Raw genomic sequence first — 22,091 nt, forward strand, 5'->3', positions numbered from 1 at the left:
AAGGGAGGCCGATGGGACCCGTCTCCACCTCGGATGCCTGCAGTGAGGACCGGTGGGGTGCTCCCTGAATCCGGGCCCAGAGACAAACAGCCAAGGGAACCAGTCAGTACAGAGGGGCTAGCTGAACGGAGCAGAGCCCTGGGGCTGCAACTGTGGCTGGCAGGGACCACGCCCTCCCGCAGCTGGGCTGGGCTGGGTGCGCCAGGCCAGAGGCACAACCCCGGGGGTCTTTTTAAAAAGTCCGGTCTGGGACGTCCCTGGGGGTCCAGTGGTTAAGAACCCGCCGTGCAATGCAGGGGACTTTTGTTTCCATGCCTGGCCGGGGAGCTATGATCCCACGAGCCATGGAGTAGCAAAGCCCACTCATGTAACTAGAGTCTGAGTGGCACACCCATCACCCAACACGGCGGAACAAACACACCCATCAAAGACCACCCTGCCTCTGACCCCGTCCCACGTTGCCCAGGGTGGGCCCTGCCCATGTCTTCCTGAAACACCCCTTGGCTAGCTTCTCCTGGGTGACTGTGCTTGAGGGCCTCTGGGAGAACGGGGCGTCTCCAGGAGGAACCAGTTCTGGGGCTGAGCTTCACCTTTGTTCCCCGCGCCGGAGCACCCCTGCTCAGGGTGTGGAGACAGGGGACTTGCCGTTCTCAACCGGGACTCTTAAATCTACTGTGACCTTGGTGAGCGTTTGGGGGAGCAGAGAGGCGATGATAACGCACATCAGGAACCACCACCAACTTTGCTGAATCTTAACATTCAACCACCCTTCACATCTGCTTGAGATTTCTGCTGAAAAAAGTACAGTCCCCTGTGAACCACAACAGCGCCCTCCCCAGCATCTTCCCTTCTGCCCTCCCTGGAGCCACCGAGAGTGGGTTACTATACCCGCAACACACGTCTCTGCATATTACCACGGGCCTAGTTATATCAATTGGGCTTCCCCTGTGGCTCAGCCGGTAAAGAACCTGCCTGCAGTGTGGGAGAGCTGGGTTCGATCCCTGGGTTGGAGATGGAAACGGCTACCCACTGCAGCACTCTGGTCTGGAGAATTCCATGAACCATACATGGGTGGCAAAGAGTCGGACACGACTGAGTGACCTTCACCGTCGTGAATGATATACAGACCTTGCCTCACCTGTTTTAGAAGCTGTATACAGGTGGATCTTGTGCGTGTCTGCCTGGTACTTTAAACACCCAATGCCATGACTAGGGCTGTATCTGTGTGTGTCTCAGGCTCTATTTCCTGGTTATAACCTCTGCCTGCCCATCCCGTGCTGGAACCTACAGTTACACTCAGTAAACTCACCCCAGCCCGGCTGACCTTGCATGTGCTGGTTTTCCCTGGGGATGCTGTCGTGGGGCTGCAGATACAATCGCTCCCCAGCACTCCTGTCCCGGCCGGGAGGGACCCCTCATTGCAGGGTGCTGGCTGCATGGCCTTGCCGTCGCTGACTGTGGCTCTGCAGAGGCCGCGGGGCTGGCAGAGGGCTGTCTCCTCTCCACCCAGAGCCTCTTGGGGGCCTGAGGCCATCCTGTCGGGTTGTCCGCTACATGTCTCATCAATTCGTGGGAGTGTTTCATTTATCCCAGGCTCTACCCTTAGCTGGTCACACACAATGCAAACAGCACGTTCCAGGAGCTCTGATAGCTTTTCACTGTTTGTTCGTTTGAATAAACAGTTACTTTTTATTTAATAAAACAGTCGTTTTTCATTTGAATAGTAGTGCGCTTCCATCAATCTTTTTCTTTGTGGCTTTTGCTGGAGGGTGCCATTTAAGACTTTGGTGCTAAGAGCTCATGGAGGCATTCAGTCACACTTTCTTCTAAAAGTTGAAAGAGTTTTGCTTTTCACACTCAGCTCGAGAAGGGACCCGGGGTGGATTTCTGTCTGTTCTGAAGCCTTCCTGTTTGGCCCTTACCAGCCCAACACTGTCTTCCCGCCTGCAATAGGCAAGCGCTCTACGGCCTCCTGCACGTTCTTCTGAAATTCACGGGGGCTCGGCTCACCCTGGGTTTCACCCTCATCTCAGGATTTCCTGGGCGCCGCTCATCCTCTGTGACCTGCCCAAGGGAGGCCTGGGACGCTCTGGGGAGGGGTGGGCGGCAGGCGGCGGGCAGCTTGGGCGGAGAGAGGGAGGAGGGACGTGGCACGTGGCGGGCGCCCGGGAGGACCTCCTGGGGGGCCGTGAGCGCCGGCCTGCGGGGCGCGTCCCCGCGCGTCCTCGCTGGGGCCTGCGCTGGGGGCTTGGGTGGGCGAGGGCCGCAGTTCGCGGGCCCCCTCCCCGCGGTGGCCGGCAGGGGGCGCCGCACGACCGGCCGCCGCCGCGCGGACGCAGCCCCGGGGCCGCTCCTCCGCCGGCCCGAGCGCGGGGCGCGGGGCCCTCCTGGGCCGGACGGCGGCCGGGCTGCGTCCCGCGGCTGCGGCCCCGGGGGCGCGGGGAGCCTCGCCGCGCCGGGCCGCCCGCCCCAGCCCCCGCGCCGCTAAGCACGGGCCTTCCCGGGGGAGGCGGCTCCGTCCTCGCACTCGCCCGAGCCGCAGCCCCGGCCCTGTCTGCCCCGCAGAGGGGACTTCGAGGCCCCGGGGGTCGGGGAGCTGGGCCCCTGAAGGCGGTGGTTCTCGGGCGCCTCAGCAGCGGGACCAGCTGGTCAGAGGACGAGCTGAGCAGACAAAAGGCGGAGGTGGGAGGGCCGGGAACTGTCGCAGAGAATCCTGTCCCCTCCTTGGGGAGGTGGGAGGGCCGGGAGCTGTCGCAGAGAATCCTGTCCCCTCCTTGGGGAGGTGGGAGGGCCGGGGGCTGTCGCAGGGAACCCTGTCCCCTCCTTGGCCGCATCAGGGCAGGAGGCAGACGCCTTCCGTTTCCCTCCAGTTGTGTGCTTTTAGTCAAAGATGCTCACAGTGAGGTGACGGCTCTTATCCCAGCTGGCATGGAAGCACAGAATAAGCCTCAAAGAGCTTAGCAGGTTCTTCTCATACAAAAGCCCTCCCCCGGGGTTTCCCTGCTTGGGGATGAGCAGGGGGCCTGCACATGCTGTGTCTGCGTCCCTCCCTCTGGGCTTCGGGCCGGGTCCTGCGTGTGAGATGGCGCTCTGGGGTGGTTCTGTGCCCCCCCCACCCCTGGGCTCCTGCCGCGGCCGTCCAGGGGCAGAGCTGAGCGAAGACCCAGGCCTTGGGAGCACTGGCCTCCGGCCCCCTCTCTGCCCCTCTGGAGAGGATGGCTCCGCTGCCCCTGACCTTGGGCACATTCCGTCCTCTGTCAAACGGGTCGCCACTGACACCCTGGAGGACCCCACGCAATGAGGATGAACTTCCTGAGGAGCGTCTCCCACCCTCGGCCATGCTGCTCCCCACCCTGGCGAGTCAGCCGGCGCTGGGCTGGGGAGCCAGCCCGCTCTGCAGGGATGACTCTGACCCTGGACATGGTGTCTTCGGGGCAGAGGGGGTCCAGGTGACTGAGCAGCTTGGGCCGGAGCCCCCATCGTCCCCAATCGCAGCCCCTCGGACACACAGGCGGGCAGGCCTCTGTCTCCGCTGGGCTTGTTAGTTCTTGACGTTCATCTCCAGACGGTTTTTCTAAAGGCGTGCAGGAAGCAGGCAGAGAAAAGGGACCTGGGCATGGTCACCGTCCCCCGACCCCGCGCCGCACACAGAGCACTCGGGGACGAGGCCTGCCTCATTCAGGGTATTTTATTTTGTAAAGGAGACGATCTCGGACTTTCGCGCCATCCCCCAGCTCCTCAGGCCCCCCTCGACGACATCCCTCAAGTCCTCAGCTGTGACTCTGGGCACCGACCTCGGGCTCGGGGTCCCAGACAAGGGCCCAGAGGGGGTCTGCCTGGCGAGGGCTCTGCAGGCAGCTCTCGGCTGGGGCTGTCCACATGGCAGGGTCGGCCCCGCGGGCAGGAAGGGCCCCCCTCAGGCGGCCGAGCCTTCACAGGAGGCCGGCTGCCCCTCGGGACTCCTGTCCCTTCATGTTCGGAGAAGCCACAGGTCATTTACTGTTTTAAACACCGAGACGCCTAGCTACTGTCCATCCATCCGCTCCCGCAGTGGAGGGCCTTCTGTGAACATGGCACGTTTATTTTCTGAAAGAAAAACGAAGCGGAGGCCGCACCAGGGACAAGGGGACGCTGCACGGTGTGTGGACAACGTGGCCCCAAGGCCATTGCCGGGCAGACGCACAGACGCGTCCGGTGACAACTCTGACACTCAGCAAGCCAAGACACAAGAAGGGCCACCCAGAGCGGGGAAAGAAAAAATAGGTTTTGAAAATCTGCGTTTAAAAAAGAATACTCAACTGCATTGGAAATTTTCTGTATCTCTGCGAAACACCACGAGATTTGACCCAAAAAAAAAGTATATCAGAGGAGAAAAACCAGGGTTCGGTTTTATAAAACGTCCGACTTGTAGGAGAGAAGCGGGAGCCCAGCGGGCCGCGCCACGTGGGTCACCGTGTGGCTTTGCTGCGTGTTCCCCAAGCGCGTTAAAAAGGGCGGTGAGTGGCCAGAGGGCTGGTCAGTGCTGTGGCCAGCCTGGGGCCTGGTGTCCGTGTATGCCCATGGGGGCAGCACGGCCCAGGCTCTGGGTCTCCTCCCAGGGAGCCGGCTGCCCAGCCCCGTGGTCCCTTGCACAGAGCAGGGCCACGTCGGAAAGGCAGAGTGACGAGGCGGGAGGGTCTGGGGGTTGGGGGACGGACTTGGCGACAGCTCCTCAAGCCTTCACGGGACCTCGGCCAGGCGGGGAGCCTGCCCGTTTGCAAAGAGAGAGAGTGTGCGTGTGTGTGTGCGCGCACGTGTGAGTGTGTCTACCTACCTAACGACCTATCCGCATAGTCGTGTCTGCAGAGACGGGGCGAGGGCTGGGCTGGGGGCACGCCCGGCCCCCACCCCCGTCTTCTGCCCCTGGGCGGGTGTCCCGTCCCGCCGCGGCCCCGCCGGCCCCCTCAGCAGAGGCCAATGTACTTGAGGTTGTTCTGGATGATGACGTCGGTCACGGCGTCGAACACGAACTGGATGTTACTGGTGTCGGTGGCGCAGGTGAAGTGTGAGTAGATCTCCTTGGTCTCCTTGTTGCGGTTCAGATCCTCGAACTGCCGCTGGATGTAGACGGCGGCCTCCTCGTAGGTGTTCTGGCCGCTGTACTCGGGGAAGCACACGGTCAGCGGGATGCGGCGGATCTTCTGCGCCAGCAGGTCCTTCTTGTTGAGGAAGAGGATGAGGGACGTGCTGACGAACCAGTTGTTGTTGCAGATGGAGTCGAAGAGGCGCAGGCTCTCGGCCATCCGGCTCTGGGGGGAGCGGGGGGCGGTCAGCACAGCCGGGCCCCAGCAGGCCCCATGCCCCGCACAGCCCCCCAGGGCTCACTGACCGCACGTGCCTTCGGGGCTGCCGGCTGGGAACCCCCTCCCAGGCCGGCCCCCGCCTCCCACAGAGGGCGTCCTCGCCACACCCCTCTGCAGCCAGCACATGGTCAGCCACGCCTGCTCGGGGTGGGCCGGCTGGGAGCCTCCATCCAGCCAGCCATCAGGCCTCAAGGGAGTCCGCGATGTGCGCGGAGGCCTGTGTTCCTAAAAGGCTCCAGGGTGGAGCTGGGCCAGCCCGGCCCCTGCTGGGTGAGTGCTCACCTGGGGCCACACACAGGACCCCTCCACCGCCCCCGGGGGGTGAGGATGGCCCCCAAGAGACCCCGTGACCGCAGTGTGGCCCCAGGGGTCCCTCCCACCTCCCCACGAGGACCAAGGATATGCCGTGGAGCCTGTGGGCTCTCAAGCCCAGGGCCCTCACCTGCTCCCCCACGCCCCCCGCCGACTGATCACCTTGCTTCTAAAGGGATGCCTGCGGGTGGTGAGCTGCCCTGTGTTTTAAGATGGACGAGATGAGCATCCCAAGTGTGGGGCCAATCTAGAGCTGAGGTGTCAGACGAAGGGCTGTTCTGAGCACGCGGCAATGAACAGGGAAGCTCCACCAACGGTGGGCACGCGGCAATGAACAGGGAAGCTCCGCCGACGGTGGGCACCGGCCCGCCCGCACCACCCTTGACCTTATCCTCCCCATTCTGCAGATGAAGAAACCTAGGCCTGGAGGGGCCAGAAATGTGCTCCCAGTCCCCCAGCCAGGAGCTCGGGGCTCCCCGCCCTCTGGGGCAGATGTGGAGTGCTGCTGGCCCCGGGGGGGGCGGTGCCCGGGGGCGCCCACAAAGCCCTCACCTCCCAGAGGCCTAGCCCTCTCAGACGTACAGGATCTGACGGAATCATCTGAGTTGCCGAGAAGGCACTGCCCGACCCCGCCGCCACCCACTCACTGTGGAGACATGGCCTCCAGGCCCTGCGCTCCACCCGGGAGGCTGGTCTCCCAAACCCTTCCTGTGCTTTCGTTAGAAAGAGCCTTGTCTCAGGTCATGGTGGGGGTGTGTCTTGGGGGTGATCGTGTGGGTGTGTGTGTGGGTGATCGTGTGGGTGTGTGGGGGGGTGATCGTGTGTGTTGGGGGTGACTGTGTGCGTTGGAGGGTAATCATGTATGTGTGTGGGGTGATCGTGTGGGTGTGTGTTGGGGGGATCGTATGGGTGTGTGTGTGGGTGATCATGTGTGTTGGGGGTAACTGTTCGTTGGGGGTAACTGTGCGTTGGGGGGTGATCATGTCTGTGTGGGGGGATCGTGTGGGTGTGTGTGTGGGTGATCGTGTGTGTTGGGGGGTGACTGTGTGCGTTGGGGGTAATCATGTATGTGTGTGGGGTGATCGTGTGGGTGTGTGTTGGGGGGATCATGTGGGTGTGTGTGTGGGTGATCGTGTGTGCTGGGGGTAACTGTGCGTTGGGGGGTGATCATGTATGTGTGGGGGGATCGTGTGGGTGTGTGTGGGGGTGATCGTGTGTGTTGGGGGGTGACTGTGTGCGTTGGGGGTGATCATGTATGTGTGGGGTGATCGTGTGGGTGTGTGTGGGGGTGATCGTGTGTGTTGGGGGGATCGTGTATGTGTGTGTGGGATCGTGTGTGTGTGTGTGGTGATCGTGTGTGTTGGGGGGTGACTGTGTGCGTTGGGGGGTGATCATGTATGTGTGTGGGGTGATCGTGTGTGTTGGGGGGTGATCGTGTGTTGGGGGGTGATCATGTTTGTGTGTGGGGTGATCGTGTGGGTGTGGGGGTGATCGTGTGTGTTGGGGGGTGATCCTGTGGGTGTGTGTGGGGGTGATCGTGTGGGTGTGTGGGGGTGATCGTGTGTGTTGGGGGTGATCGTGTATGTGTGTGGGGGGATCGTGTGGGTGTGTGTTGGGGGGATCGTGTCTGTGTTAGGGGGTGATCGTGTGGGTGTGTGTGGGGTGATCTTGTATGTGTGTGGGGGGATCGTGTGGGTGTGTTGGGGGGATCATGTATGTGTTAGGGGGTGATCCTTGTGCAGACAGATGCAGGGTGCCGGCCCCCCAGCATGTCTGAGAGCAGGATGAAGCCCCCTCACCGTAGCTGGGGGTCCAGGAGCACCGCCTGGCACTGGGTGGTAAGGAGCGCTAATGGACTCCTGGAGGCCGCGTGGAGAGGACCCGCGCGGAGCTGTCTGTCGTTTCATGGGAATGACGTCTTAATCAGGGTGCTCCCGGCCCCAGGACTCACATGTAAGATAAACGACAGACGCGGCCACGAGCACGGCCACGAGCACGCATTCACTCACCACCGAGCGCCCGCTCGCCGGGCAGGTCTCTGGTCTCAGGCAAGTGCCGGAGCCCAGAGACCGGAGGCCAAGTGGCCGGGGGGCCCTGCGTGTGGCGGGGTTCCAGGGTGGGTGGGCCAGTGCAGGGCGGGGGGCAGCAGGTGTTGGGATATCAGGGTCACTGCGGGGGGAGACAGGCAGCTTCTGCATCCAGCTCGCCTGCCGAGGGGTCACTCGGGGCTCTGCCGGTCTGCCCTGCAGTGGTGGGGGGTGGGACCCTGTTGGCACGAGTGCGGTCTGACCAGCCCCTGGGCAGGAGGGAACGGGGGCCCACCCACCCCCACAGGGAGGGTACCTCCCTTGTCAGCTCACAGCATCTCTGGCCTCTTGGGTGGCAGGCAGGGGGGACATGGAGGAGGGCCAGGGTGTGTGGGCCACTGGTCACCTGTCTGTGGGGGCCCCCAGCACCTCCTCCCACCCCAACAACCCCTCCAGGGGCCCCCGGAAACCCCGGCCCGTCAGCATCTCCGCACCCTCTGCCACTTGAGCTGGCTTCCCTCATGCCTCCTCGGCCTCCCAGGGAAGTCGGCACCCCGCCCTGCCAGCCTCCAGCTGTGTGTCGGGCCTGCCGCCCCCCCCTCCGGGAAAGGGGGCTCTGTCAGCCGTCCTCCTCCAAGGGCTGGGCGCAGAATGGGACCCCCAAAGGAAGCTGAGAGGCCCCACGCCGGGCACCAGGACCCGCAGCAGCCATCATGCGCTGACTTGGAGACGCAAGGCCAGATGTCCTAGGGCAGGGGGTCCTGGTGGCCAGGACGGGGCGGCAGGCAGCCCAAGGGGACATGGCGGCGGGGTGTGGCCCGGGCCCTCGCTCGGGCTCCTTGGGGCCCAGCACGAGGTCTTGGTCCAGGAAGGCCCTGGTCTGCCTGCTGCAGGACCAGCCTTGGGTATTTGTTCTTGGCACCGTGAACCCAGCTTTTCAGGCGGGGAGGCTGGGCTGCGGGCATGAATGAGCTCTGTTCACCACAGTGCCAGGCTCTGAGGGCGCCGAGGGTGGGGGCCGCCAGCGGGGGCGCCTGGCGGCACCTGGCTCAGTGAGCCGAGCGGGCAGAGTCCATCCGGGGCTGGACATCTAGGCGACACCTTATAAACAAAGGACCAGCGGAGCCTCTGCCCACTCCGGGCTGGGTGGCCCGTAGGGTGTGAGGCTCCTGCTCAGTGTGGCCCTGACAGCCCCCTCCTCCACGGCCTGCAAGGCAGCTGAGGCCCAGACAGCCCTGTGTCCTGGGTGGGAGGAGCCCCTGGGACCTCCCTGGCCCACCCTGAGCCCGCTGAGGGCAGGGCGAGTGGGCAGCAGCCTCGCACCCTGTCTGCCCCGAGGTGCCGACAGGGGCTCTGGCGGGGGACCCGTATCAGCTGCACCTGCAGCTGTGCAGACAGGCTTGTCACCCCAGTGGGGGCTGCGGCCTGTGGCTGAGAGAGAGCTGCACTGTCTCCAAGCAAAGCTGCAGAAAAGTCTAGGATAGCCTGGGGGCCCTGCTGGGAGGCTGCAGGTGGTGGGGGCAGGTACAGGCTGCACTTGGGGTGCCCCTGGCCCTGGGCTCCCCAGGAAAGAGACCAGGCCTAGATCGCAGGCTGCCTGGTGGTTGGAAGCCCCGGGTTCCCCCCGACCCATACCCCCCACCCAGCATCCACTAAAGGTCCTCATCATCCTCTGCCGTGCGTTTCCCTTTGGGCTCCAGCTTGTCGTGTGTCAGGGGCAGGGTGTGCTTGGAGGTGCAGGACCTGGCTTGTGGCTACAGTCCTCAAGGGAGGGGCACAGGCAGGAGGAACCCCTGGGGACAGGGAGGGGGTGGCCAGAGGCAGACGTTGGAGGCCTGGGGCGGCGACTCAGACCTCCGTTCCCAGGGATCGTGCCCCTGTGGACAAGTCCGCAGGAGGGCAGGGCTGTGAACCTGGCTCACCCCGGCCAGCGTGCAGTCACCACCGCCCCATGCAGACACGGGGGCAGGCACGGTCCCGTCAGCCTGCCCACAGGGGGCCTGGGAACACCCATAGCCCCTCGGGCCCTTCCCACCGCCAAGTCTGTGCCACCAGGGTGGCTGAGCGCAGTCCTGCCCTTTCCTCTGCAACTGGGGAGACAGCCTCCGCCCTCAGCCTTGCACAGCGTCACAGACCCAGACCCTCAGGCTGGGCCAGGCGGCCCTCTGGGAGGGGCATGGAGGCTGGGGCTGGCTGGCAGCCAGGCGGCACTGTCCACCGCTGTCTAATTGCTGGCAGTGGGGGAGGGCACCTAGGGGTTCAGGAGACCTCATGGCCCCCCCGGGCACGGGGCAGGGAAGGGGGCAGTCCTTCTGGGGACCTGCTGCTGGTGGGTGGGCCTTCCGGTGGGCGGGGGATGGGGCAGTTACCGCAGGGCACCCGGTGGCCGCATTGGCCAGGACAGCCGTCCCGCAGGCTCGGCCTCGCTCCTCCCTGCATCCCCCATTTACACCACGTAGGGGCTGGGCTGAGGGCCCCTCTGCCCCAGGGAGAGCCTCTGCCGGCCGGAGCCACCTGCAGTCCCGGCCAGCCCCCACCCTAAACCTTGCTCCCAGCGCCTGGGGAAAAGAGCTGGATGACTGGGTCGCGTCCAGGCTGATGGAGTCAGCGCTGCCCACGTGTTGAGGCTGATGGGCGTCGGAGCCCCGCGGGGCCCGGGGCTGGCCTGCGGGGACAGCCTGGAAGCCGCAGTCAGTACGGGGGCAGTGGGCCGAGCGAGGCCACCCGCCACTTCTTCGTCTGTCTGGAACCCGCGAGCCCTTGGAGCTGCCGTGGCCCTCGACCCCGTGCGCCCCAGGGCCAAGACAGACGGGCACCGTCCTGCCTGGGGCCGGCACTGTGGCCCCGGGACCTGACTCCACGACTCTGTGTGCCCCCCGCCAGGTTCCTGACCCTCCCCCAGTGCCTGCCGCCCCCTGCAGACAGGCAGCCCCGGTCTGGGTCAGGGGTCAGGGATCAGGGATCAGAATGGGGATCAGTGAGCAGCACTGGGATTGGCACGCAGGGGTGGGGAGTGTGCGTCTCTCACTGTCACCTCCCGGGCACTCACAGCCCTCGGACCCCCATCCCCAGGGGCCAGAAGAGGGTTCAGCAAAGGGCCCAGCCTGCCCCCACCCCAGGGGGTGGCTCCCTGCATCCTGGGCAGGCGGGGTGGGGGTTGCTGGGCCCCACAGGCCTGGGGCCATCGACAGATGGGGTTTCGCAGGGGGTGGGGGGTGTTGTGTTCTGGAGGCCCATTCCCTGCCCACTCTCCTGGGACAATTGTGGAGCTCGTGGTAACCGTGTGGCCAGGCCTGCCCCTTCAAACAGCAGGGCTGTTTAAACAAGATAACAGGCTGCGGGGAAGCTGTGCTCAGGCCCTGATGGCCCAAAAGCCACCCCGAACATGCCAGGAGCAGCAGAAGTTTGGCCTGGGGCAGCTCGCCGGATGCCCCCACCACCCTGCCCAGTGCCCCCTCCCCAGGAGTAGGTCCCAGATCCCCCCACGGGGAGGCTCGGCCAGCTGGGATGAGCCATCTGCATAGGGGGGCTTAGAGGTCTGCATGAAGGCGACCTCAGCCTCACAGGGACCCCAGCCCCCAGACAGGAAGGACTGCGGCCTGGATCCCACCAGGGCGCCTCAGGACAAGCGTGCTCAATCCTCCACAGCCACGGCCACGCTGGCCTGGGGGCGCCCTGAGTCCCTGGGGGCCGGGCGGGGACAGTCCATGGCCACAAGGGCAGGCTGCCATCCCGCTCTCAGGACCAACGCGGGGGCCCTGCCCACCTGTGCACTAGGAGTCGGTGTGACCGGCCAGCCCCCATGCCCCAGACGCACGCAGCAGTGCCCTGCTCTCACTGAACCTCAAAGACCGACGGGATCTCACAGCCAGAAATGACAGCTCCTGAGCCCACAGGTGGCCAGCAGAGCCCCAGGCAGGGGCAGTGGGCAACGTGGAACTTCAGTAGCGCGGGCGGGGAACGAGTTAGGATCGACACCAGGAGTCCCAAAGCCACGTGTGGAGCACTTGCCCTGAGGGGCACGGAGCCCCCATACCCTGCTCCCCGCCCCGGCCAGTCGGGCCCAGAGAGGGCGGGTGCTAGCCTTGATGGGGCCCAGGTTCTGGGTCCCACCTGCCCTCACTTTGTCCCCCCTGCCCCCAACGCCCCCCACCCTCGCCCTGCAGAGAAGACGCCTCCTTCAAAGCCCCCGTCCTTCTGGGCTTCAGCTGAAATGAGACCTGCCTGCTTTTTGTTTTCGTCTTAAACCTTGCCAGCTTGAGGCATATGCCTCCTCAACCCCTGAGTGTGCGTCACTGATGAGAAAGTAGCCGACGGTGGGACGCAGGTGCGGGCGGGCCTGGCCCACATCCAGACCATCGCTGCAACTGCGGGAGAGCCGGCGGGGGGCTGACAGACCCCCTGGGACCAGAAGGGGGACCCCGGGGGCCCAGCCCTCTTGTCTGACATGGCCCTGACATGGTCCAGCAGGTGAGGCTCCTGAAGCCCTGGGCCAGCCCTCCCCAAGCAAAGGCAGTGGGTGGGGAGACACCTCAGTGGGAAACCTCTGCCTGGAGCCAACAAGACGGTTTCAGAAGTGCTCACCCTTAGCGGGTACCTGGGTCATGACTGCCCAGCGCTGGCTTCTCCATCAGCTGGGGGCAGGCTGGGGCTGGGCCGGGGCCCTCAGCTCTGCCGAGAGACTGAGCAAGGTGACAGAGCCTCTCCCAGGAAGATGCCCACATGTGGCCAAGGGCCTCCCGAGGACCCTGGGGCCACGGCAGGCCGGGCCGGGGAATGCTGATCCGGCCGGGGCAGTGGCCGGCACTCCGCCCAGGAGGCTGGCACCATGGCTGATCCCAGCCCCTGCCCCGCGAGGTGCTCCAAGCCCCACAGCCCCCTGCCCAGGGAAGGCAAGGGGGTGAGGAAGCCAGGCGGGGCCCCGTGTCTGCTTTCCAAGCCACAGTCCCCCGAGACAGACAGGATGTGCTCCTCAACCGTCTCCCTGGTGGGTCCCTGAAACCTGCCCTCTCCAGCTGGGACTCCCTGGATCACTCCCTGGGCCGTGTCGGCAAACAGCAGTGTGGCAGGAAGCGTCTGGGCCGTGGGGCCACAGTGGCTGTGCCTGGGGCTGGGCTGGAATCACACGCGGGGGCCCCGCCCAGGCCCTCCACAGCCCTCGGGGACGGTCTGCTCTCCCACCCCCACGGGCTCCCGGCTGTCCAGCAGAGCACCCTGCCCTCCCTGGAGCCCCGCACCACTGCGGCGGGGCTGGAAGGCCCCGGGGTGGGGGAACAGGCCCTGTGCCGGGACCCCAGTCAGCCTGCTAGGTCTGGGCATCAGGGGAGCGCCCGGTGACAGCGCATCCCAGCAGCGCCTCCATCCCCACCTGGTGTGGCCTCTGGCCTTGGAGAGGGGCACTTGCAGCCTGACCCTGGCAGATCTGAGCCACGCTGCGGGGGCGGGGGGCCAGCAGGATGGCCACCAGCAGGCTCCGAGGGTCAGTTTAGTCACGCTGTGGTGAGTTGGCCTTGGCCTTGGGGGGCTTCGTGCTCTGTGGGGGCCCAGCCCACCCGTGCGTCCAGCTCTCTTGTGAGAGAGAGAGAAGAGGAGGCGGCCTGAGGTTCCCACAGCCTTCCCAGCCAGCACGCTGGGCCAGGGGGAGGATGCGGGGGCCGCGCAGTGTCTACGCTCCAGTGCCTGGCAGTGTTCGTCCGAGCGCCAGCCCCAGAGCCCTGGGCCCCAGACACAGGCGCCAAGAATGGCGGATGTCAAAACTGGGTCCTGTCCCCGAGTTGTGGGCCTGCCGCCCGGCTTTGCAAGCAGAAAGGCGGGGCTGGACCCGCGTTGGCCAAGGCCTGCACTCCCACCTCCTGGGGTCCCGTCCTTCTGCAGGTGAGCTGCAGGGGGTGGCCACACAGTAAGCGCGGGCCTGTCTGTTCTGTCCTCAGCAGCTGGCCGTTGCCTACAGGCTGGGTTTCCAGGTGCTGGAGACACAAGCCTGGAGGCCGTGGCTTCTGGGGAACCCAGGGCTGGCCACAGGAGGCCTGGGCCTCCTTGGTCAGGACCGCCGGCAGGGTCGCTGAAAGACAGCAGAGGTGTCCGGGGCTGCAGCCTGAGCGAGCCTCAGCGGGAACCTCAGGGCCTGAGCCCAGGACCGCTGGGTGATCCCCCGTGGTTTTTGTTTGTGATGTTAGAGCCAGTGCCTGAGACAAGGAGCCCCAACGGGGGAGGAGGCGGGGAGGGGTGTGCTGCAGCCCAGGACCCCGGGGCTGCTGAGCCCGGCTCTGGATCTAGGACTCGAGTCCAGTAGGGAGCCAGGTGCAGGGAACAGGGCGGGGCACCTGCTCCATCGGGGGCTCCCTCCGCGGCGCTGACTGTATTCAGACCTTAACCCAAACGCTGGGCTGTCAAGAGCCGGCGGGGCCTTGGGGGCCGCCCCCCACATTCTGTCAGCACCAAGGCCACCGAGGGGGCCCCCGGAGGTCTCAGCCTGCTCCCTGCAGCCTGTTTTTGGTAAGCAGAGGAGCGGTTTTGCAATTGTCAGGTTACAGAAACCCCTTAAAACAATCATAACCTGTGTCTTAAGTCCCAGGGCTGCTCTGATGAGTATGTGTGTGTGTGTGAAGCAGAGCGAACACGCTCAGGAAGTTAATTACCCCGCTGGCCTGGTGGTTGCGAGCTGGCAGGGTCCTCTGCCCTGGGGTCCTGCTGAACACAGACGTGCTTGGGGGACATATGCAGACAGAGCTGGGCGCTATGAAGGCCCGGTGGCTGGACTCCCCCGGGGGCCCCCCAAACCCCTCAGTCCTGCCTTGAGGGGCTGGCCCCCAGCCTCCCCATGACCCTGGCAAGCTCGGCAAGGCGGAGCCCCGGCCAGCACCCCCAGCTTTGCCCCGGGCCCTGCCCCAGTGTCGGGCCCTTCTGCCTGAACGCTGGTCTCTGGGACAGGAGACCCCCTGGCTGCTGCTTGGGGCTGCCTCCTGGCCCCACAAAATCCAGTCTCAGCCTCCAGGGGCTGTGCCACGCGGTCCCCGTGTGATCTCAGGGGAGGAAGGAGGGCTTGTCCTCAGGGTGGGGGGACCCCGGGGCGAGCCGCGAACATGCTGACGGACGCAGCAGCGCCCCTGCTCCTGGGTGGTCCCTCTGCACACAGCATCAATTCCCCCGCCCGCGGAGAGCGTGAACCACTCTGGCAAAGGGCCATCCCCCGGCGGGGCGAATGTGAGCAGAAGTGACACATGTGGTTGCAGGCCCAGAGCAGGGGGGCGCCGAGGGGTCGGGGGGTGGCTGGCCCGGCTCTATGAAGAGCCGGCGGCAAGCGCCGTAGTTCGCTGAAGACTGAGCCTGCCGGGCAGGGACGCGGGGGATCCACTGCCTGGAGGAGGCTGGGGGCCGTTTCCCGTCCGCCTGGGTGGGGGTGGCCGGAGCGTCAGCACTCTCACCTGGCTGATCTCAGGCTGTAACGTGATGTCCACCAGCCTCAGAGGACGGGGGCGCAGCGTGGCGGGGCAGCCCTGCCTATGGAGCCCAAGACCTGGCCAGAGGCTAACCCTGCCCGCCTGTGAGGACCCAAGAACACGTGGATACCCCCCAGCAGAGTCCACCAAGTCACACGGCGAAGGCAGAGCGACCGGGGGTGGAGGGTGTGGGGGGCGTCCCAACTGCCCCGCTGTGCCCAGCGACAGCCTCGGGGGGCCCCCAGGGTCACAGCAGGAGGCGGCCACCACGGAGGGTGAGCCCACAAGGACCCAGCGTGAGAAGCGGGGCTGGAGGAAGGCCCTGCTGAGCGGCGGGCATCCTTCTGTCCAGCTGACCGCTTGCAGAGGATGGACTCTGGCAGACGCTGGGCGCCAAGGGAGCAGGAGGCAGCAGCCCTGGGAGCGGCCGGTGGGGCAGGGTGGGGCAGGCTCCTTCTAGGACTGAAATGTCAGCGGGCACGCGCCCACCGAGGGCTGCGCACGGGCGCCGGGGAGGCTGCCCTGCCAGGGGAGGGTCACCGCGGGTGCTGTCTCTCCACCCACCCTCCCCTGCCCTGAAGTGAAGCCCAGGGCCTGAGAGGGGAGGACTGGATGCCCCCTCTGCCAAGCACAGCTGAGACAAGGGCCAGGCGGAGGAGCAGGGGCCCCAGGCGGTGCCAGGGCTGGAGGCGCCCGGGCGGAGGTGGCCAGGGCCCACGAGCATCGGCAGCGGCTCCGGGCCGCGAGCGTGTGTCCAGCCCCAATGGCCCCTTGGGAGGAGTGACAGGCCACAGAGAGTCAGGGACGGGCCGAGCACGCCAGGGACACCGGCGGGGAGGGACAGCATGGTCAGCTGAGCCCTGCGCCTGCTGCAGCTGGGCGGGAGGTGCCAGCACGGCCTCATCAGGGACCCAGCCCCCCGGGGCTGCCTGCACCTCGGGCTCCAGTTCAGGGGGCCTCTGCAGTCCCAGGGTCAATGTGGTGTGCAGAGGTCAAGAATACGTGTGGCCCTGGCTTCCCGTGAAACCGGAAGGAGCTGCAGGGGAGACCGCAGCCTGCTGGGGAGGCGGGTGGCCTCCAAATGTGACCTCAGCCAGGTTGGGGGCAGGAGGCAGGGGGCGGGGTGTGCTCCGCTGGGGCCCCCGGGGGTCCTGCTTCCGAGGGGCATGCTGCTGGGGTGGCGCCAACCCCAACGGCCGCTCAAGCCCTGCCCAGGCCCACTCGCTGTCCGCACCCTGGCTCCCAGGCCCGGGCCCACAATGGTAAGCTCAGCCTCGCCTCCCCGTCTGCGGAGCTGGCTGGGTAAGGGCCCTGGAGGGTGCGCAAGCCCTTTCCAATCTAAGCTGGGTGTTGCCCACGCCTATGTCTCCCCCTTCCAACTGCATCCGTCGGACAAACGCCTCCTGCCGTCGCCAGCAGGCGATGGCTGGTCTGCCGCACTCCTGGGCAGCACTGCTTCGCGACGATGATCTTACGGCACTGAGACAGGTGCCCTTCGGGGCTACAGGACAAAGCGTGCTGTCGGGTGGTGGGTCACAGAACTTGTAGGATAGCCTGGAGCGGCCCCCCTCAGCGGCACCTGTGGGGGCTCCCTCTCAGCTGCGCCCTAGAAGCCAGGGCCCCAGACACTGGCTCTTCCTGACCCTGGCCACGTCTGTGGCACTCCACTGTGTGCCAAGCCCTGCCAACCATCTGGGGGTAGGGAGGGGCTCCACAGGACCAAGAGGGGCCGCTGGACAGGCCTGGGCACACACTGACCCCTAAACAGCAGGTCCCTGCGGCCCCGCCCCCGAGACCCTCGACACAGAAGGCACGGCTGACCAACTACTGCCGGGGAGCAGCGCGGACACCAGGTCCGGCAGGAGAGAGTGAGAGAGTGAGGCCACCCGAGACGCGCCGCCGGCCCCGAGGGGCGCAGAGCCCGGGCAGCGAGAGGGCCTGCAGACACAACACTCGGCTGTGCCAGGCTGAGCGCCCCCACCTCAGCCCCAGGATCCTGGGAGCTTGGGCGCACCATGGCACGCGGCCCCACCTGGGCCTGGTACCCACAGCAGGCGCACAGCAGGCACACAGCAGGTATACAGCAGGCGCACAGCAGGAATACAGCAGGCGCACAGGAGGTTCACAGCAGGTATACAGCAGGCGCATGGCAGGCGCACAGCAGGCACACAGCAGATATACAGCAGGCACACAGCAGGTGCACAGCAGGTATACAGCAGGCGCAGGGCACACGCAAGGCAAGTATATACCAGGCATACAGTAGGTACGCGACAGGGAAATAGCAGGTGCACAGCAGGTACACAACAGGTGCACAGCAGGCACACAGCAGGGATACAGCAGGTATACAGCAGGCGCACAGCAAGGATACAGCAGGTATACAGCAGGCACAAGGCAAGTATATACCAGGCATACAGTAGGTATGCCATGAGCAAACAGCAGGTGCACAGCAGGTGTATAGCAGGTACACAGCCGGCAAACAGCAGATATACAGAGCAGGTATATAGCAGGCACACAGCAAGTACACAGCAGGCGCACAGCAGGTACACAGCAGGCGCACAGCAGGCGCACAGCGGGTACACAGCATGCATATAGCTGGTGCACAGCCGGCATACAGCAGGTACACAGCAGGCGCACAGCCGGCATACAGCAGGTGCACAGCAAGCCTGCTGACAGCACCACAGTCCACTGCGCCGGTGAGCCACTGAGGGTGCTCCCGTGAGAACCCACACCTTGCGGCCGCCCCGCCCATCCCTTCTGGGTGCCCCGCCATGCAGAAGCCCTAAGTCCGTCAGCAGGCCCCCGGGGCGAGGCCAGAGCAGGCTGACAGCAGGGTGCTGGGGTCCTGCCTGCAGGGCACACTCCAGGGGGCACAGCTGAGCTCCTTGTCTTTTCCACCCAGGCGGAGGCCGGCAGCCAGGCGGCAAGGGGACTCCACAGAGGGCAGGTGGGGCAGGGCGGCCTGGCTGGGCCGGTGGGCTCGGCCTCCGAGCTGTCCTTGTGCCAAGACAGGGACCTGGGCTCCAGCACTGCCCCACGGCGTCCACCGGTGACCCTGGGGCTGAGCTCTGGCAGCCCCGCACGGGGGATGGGGCCCAGGCCGACTCAGGACCTGTAAAATCCTCCTGGGATGAGGGCCTAGCATCGCGCCCAAGGCTGGGCATGGCTTCTGCGATCCGCGGGCTGTTATGGTCCACGGACACCCCGGAATCTGCCCCTTCCCAGGGGCTGCCCTGCACGCGCCCCGAGCTCAGCGGTCTTGACGTCACCCTTGGCAACACGCTGTCGCAGAAGCCGGCGGGGGCAGGAGGGGGCCCGGAGGCGGGAGACAAGGCTGCAGACACCGAGCAGGGGGTGGGGGGAGCTCCGCGGGGCCACGTCCAGAGCCTGGCATTGGGTCCCGGGCCCCTCTGGTTCCTTGGGGCCACCCAGCCTCCACCGGGGCTCTTGGAAAGGCGAAGGCAGGGACGGGGCGGAGGGGAGCAGCCCTGCACACCCTCTCCCTGGCAGCCAGCCCCTTTGTGGCCAGCGGCGGCGGGGCTCACGGGCGGCATTGTCTCCACCCGGCAGTGTTTGTTTTCCATCGAGATACTGCTGGTGGAGCATGAAAGGTCAGAACCACTTGGAATCCAGTGAATTTCCAGCCCTGTTTGAGTTTCTCATTGAGAATCTCCTTTTCTGGTGAACAGTCACCTCCCCAGGCCTGCCGAGCCCAGGATGGGGGCAGGCTGGGAGTCTCTCACTCCAGGGAACACTGTGACGGCCCCAGGGCCTTTGGGACAACCCACGGGCCTCGGAGAAGCCGCCTGCCCACCTGGTCGTCCACTGGGCTCAGACAGGTGGCCGCTTGCCCACACACGACGGGGCCCTGGTGTATGGAATGGCATCGTGTGGGTGCCCGCCGGGCAGGCGTGATGCCTGAGCCGAGACCTGGTGGGCAGGGCAGGGGGCAGGTGACAGGGCAGCCACATGACTCTGTGGAACACAAGATGCCCCAGGGCCCAGCCCCCCATGCCCCTCTTGACCCAGCACTCCTAAGGGTGCAAGCTCTGCGGCAGGACGTGCCAGCCGACAGCCTGGGCACCCCACCCGGTGCTGAGGGAATTCACCCCGCCTGTCCTCCAGTCCCAGAGACGACAGAGGAGGCGGCCTGGAGATCTAGGCGTCCAGAAGGCCTCAGGGCCCGGGGCCACCACCAGCCAGCCCCGAGGGAGCAGAAACAAGCCAGTGCCAGAGAGCCGAGAGGCGAGCCCGGGTGGGCACACACCCGTCCAGGTGGCCCCACGCCCTCGGCCGTGCTCGGCAAGGAGCCTGGCCTCACCCCACTGCTGCCCAGGACCACACGCCGGACCCAGAAGTGGGGGCAGGCGAACGCGGGCACAGTGCTGGGAGAGAGATGGGCTGGCCCAGGGGGCTGCAGGCTGGCTGGGTCCCCCACGCCGGGATTGGAAACCTCTTCAGGGCCGACTCCAGGTCTCTGCTCAGGGGTCCTGCCTGACTCAGACCCTCTGCTGGGGGGGCAGCCCCGCCACACCCACCCCTGTGCAGCTGAGCAGCCTCCAGCACTGGGGATCCTGGCGCCCAGGGCTTCCTGCCTAGCTGGGCCTGCAGGGCGCTGCCCAGCCTCCTTGCCGGGGGCCTGCCTCCCAGCCTGCCCAGCAGCTCCTGTCAAGCCCCAGTGGCTTCAGCCTGGGGCCCAGCTGTTCCTCGGCAACCTCCTACGCTGGCCCACAAGGCTCAAGGCTGAGCCCCCAGCCCACAGGGTGGTCCTCAGCCTGGGTGGAGGGCCTGAAAGACTTCCCAGCCCATGCCTGACCCCAGGGACGAAGCCTCAGAGGAGCTTCTTCACCCTGAGGCTGACGGACGCTCAGGACTGCGTCAGGTCATGGGGCTGAGGTTCTCAGGACTGAGCCGGGCGCTCAGCTGGGGGGCCGCTGCGCTCGCGGAACCGCCGCACAGACCAGGCCTGGCCACCCGCCTCCCTTGGTCCTGCGGAGCGGTCAGCCCCCATGCTGCCTCCCCGGCCCCTCCCCACACACCTGCCCCGACCTCCCCTGCAGTGAAGCCTCTCGGGGTGCCAGCCCCCTTCCTCCCTTCCCCGGGAGGTCCACGGGATCTGAGGGCGGGGGAGCAGGCCCCAGCCGGCCCTCCGCACCCGAAATCAGCAGGCATGGGGTGTGGCCTGCTCACCGCACCAAGGTGCGGGCCCCCTGGGCACTGCGCCCCGCGAGCATCCCGAGGGTGCCGTGGCCCGGGACAGTCTCCCTGCCCGGGGCTGCGGGTATAGTGGTTACTTGGTCAGAGTGGACCGGGGGTCCCGGACTGGAGTGGCCACCGAGTAGCTGCTCTCTGGGCGGACGTCCTGATGGTAGGCGCGGCCCGGAGGTCCTCGCCGGGGCGATGGCCGCCCGGACTCCCCTTGAAAGACGGCGGCGGCTCCCCCCTCGCCGCAGGGGCCTCATGCTCCGGGGGCCGGCGCACACAGGCGGCGCGGAGGAAGCCGCCGCGCACTCACCGTCTGGTTGTCCTCGTAGAGCTTGAGGTCGTAGCCGCTGAGCTCCACGCAGAAGATGATGGCGGTGACGCCCTCGAAGCAGTGGATCCACTTTTTGCGCTCCGACCGCTGGCCGCCCACGTCCACCATCTTGAAGGTGAGCTCCTTGAAGGTGAACTTGTTCTCCACGATGCCCGTGGTCATGTCCCGGGAGCGCAGGATGTCCTCCACGGTGGGCACGTAGTCGGGCGCGGCGATGCGCTCCAGGTCGTTCAGGTAGTACGCCGCGTTGTCCTCCAGATGGTACTCGCTGGAGCGGCCGAAGCAGGCCTGCGCGCCGGGGTCGGCCCACAGCCGCCGCATGACCCCCAGCAGCTCGGGCGTGATCTCGCCCTTGCTCTCGGCCGGGCCGGTGAGCGCGAACAGCTGCACGGCGTCGTAGGCGCGGTCGGGGTTGTGGAAGTCGATCTTGAGCGCGGCCAGCGCGCGCACGATGCGCGTCAGTGAGTCGATGGCGTTGTAGACGATGAGCGGCTTGTACTCGCGGCAGGCCTCCAGGTTGAAGCCGCCGCTGTGCAGGATCTTCATCTGCTTCACCACCGTGCTCTTGCCCGAGTTGCTGGTGCCGAGCAGCAGCAGCTTGATCTCGCGCCGCTGCCGCTGGCTCTCCGAGCGCAGGTGGCGGTCGATGCGCCGCGACCGCCGGGCCGCCTCTTTCTCCTCTGAGCTCTGCCGGCATCCCATGGTCCGGCCGGGCAGCACCGGGGGCCCACCAGCCGCGGGGGGAGCCCGGGCGAAGACGACGATGCCGAGACGGTGAGACGGGGGCTCAGGCCCGCGCGCCCCCGCGCGGAGGGAGCCCGTGCCCGGCGGCCGCGCTCAGCGCGCCTTGGGGGGCGAGGCCGTGGCCCGCTGCAGCCCCTGCCCCGGCGCCCCCGCTCCAGCTGGCATGGCGCTCCTGCCGCGGGAGGCGGCTCAGCCCCTCGCTCAGGGACACTCCGCCGCCCCCTGGGCCCGCGGGGCCACCACCGTCATTCTCTGTCCTCCGGATGGCGGGAGCGGGGCGCAGGTGCTGTGGCTGGGGCGCGGCTCCCAGGTGTGTGACTGGAGGGCGGGTCCCCGGTAACGATGCTGACGCTGACGTCCAGGGCTCTCCCTGCAGCCCCGGGGGCCTCGATTATCCGCCCTTCACCTGCCAAGGAGAGAACAGCGTGAGACTCCTCCTAGGACAGGCCAGCGGGGCGGGGAGCCCTGGACGGGCCTGGTGGGTGGAGATGAGGAATCCGAGCCCTCCCTTCCATGGAGTTCACCCCGCCCCAGAGACACCTCTGCTGAGGGCAGTGACTGGACGTTTGGCTTACAGCAGAGACCCCCAGATGATCCCCGCTGGGCATGCGGCAGGCCATGCAGAGTACTGAATGGCAATGTGAGCACTGCGCCGGCAGCAACCAGGCGCATGAGCCCCAGTGCACGCGTGTGC

General features: G+C 66.3%; 2 protein-coding genes across 2 annotated transcripts in view; one reads left to right on the top strand and one right to left on the bottom strand.

The window, feature by feature from the left end:
• RSPH14 (radial spoke head 14 homolog) overlaps window positions 1-22,091 on the top strand; it is a 50,158-nt gene that overhangs the window by 8,576 nt on the left and 19,491 nt on the right. The window lies entirely within an intron of this gene.
• The window catches only part of GNAZ (G protein subunit alpha z), a 30,599-nt gene continuing 11,976 nt past the window's right edge, over window positions 3,469-22,091 (bottom strand). The window contains exons 2-3 of the mRNA XM_055404960.2: window positions 20,633-21,803; window positions 3,469-5,288 (exon numbers count right to left, since the gene is read on the bottom strand). Coding sequence (XP_055260935.1) covers window positions 4,944-5,288; window positions 20,633-21,355 — 1,068 coding nt within the window. The 5' untranslated portion in view covers window positions 21,356-21,803 and the 3' untranslated portion in view covers window positions 3,469-4,943. The remainder of the gene's footprint in view (window positions 5,289-20,632; window positions 21,804-22,091) is intronic.

Source organism: Moschus berezovskii, chromosome 19, assembly GCF_049115385.1.
Source record: "Moschus berezovskii isolate FMDL1 chromosome 19, NW_MosBer_1.0, whole genome shotgun sequence".
Taxonomy (NCBI): Eukaryota; Metazoa; Chordata; class Mammalia; order Artiodactyla; family Moschidae; genus Moschus; species Moschus berezovskii.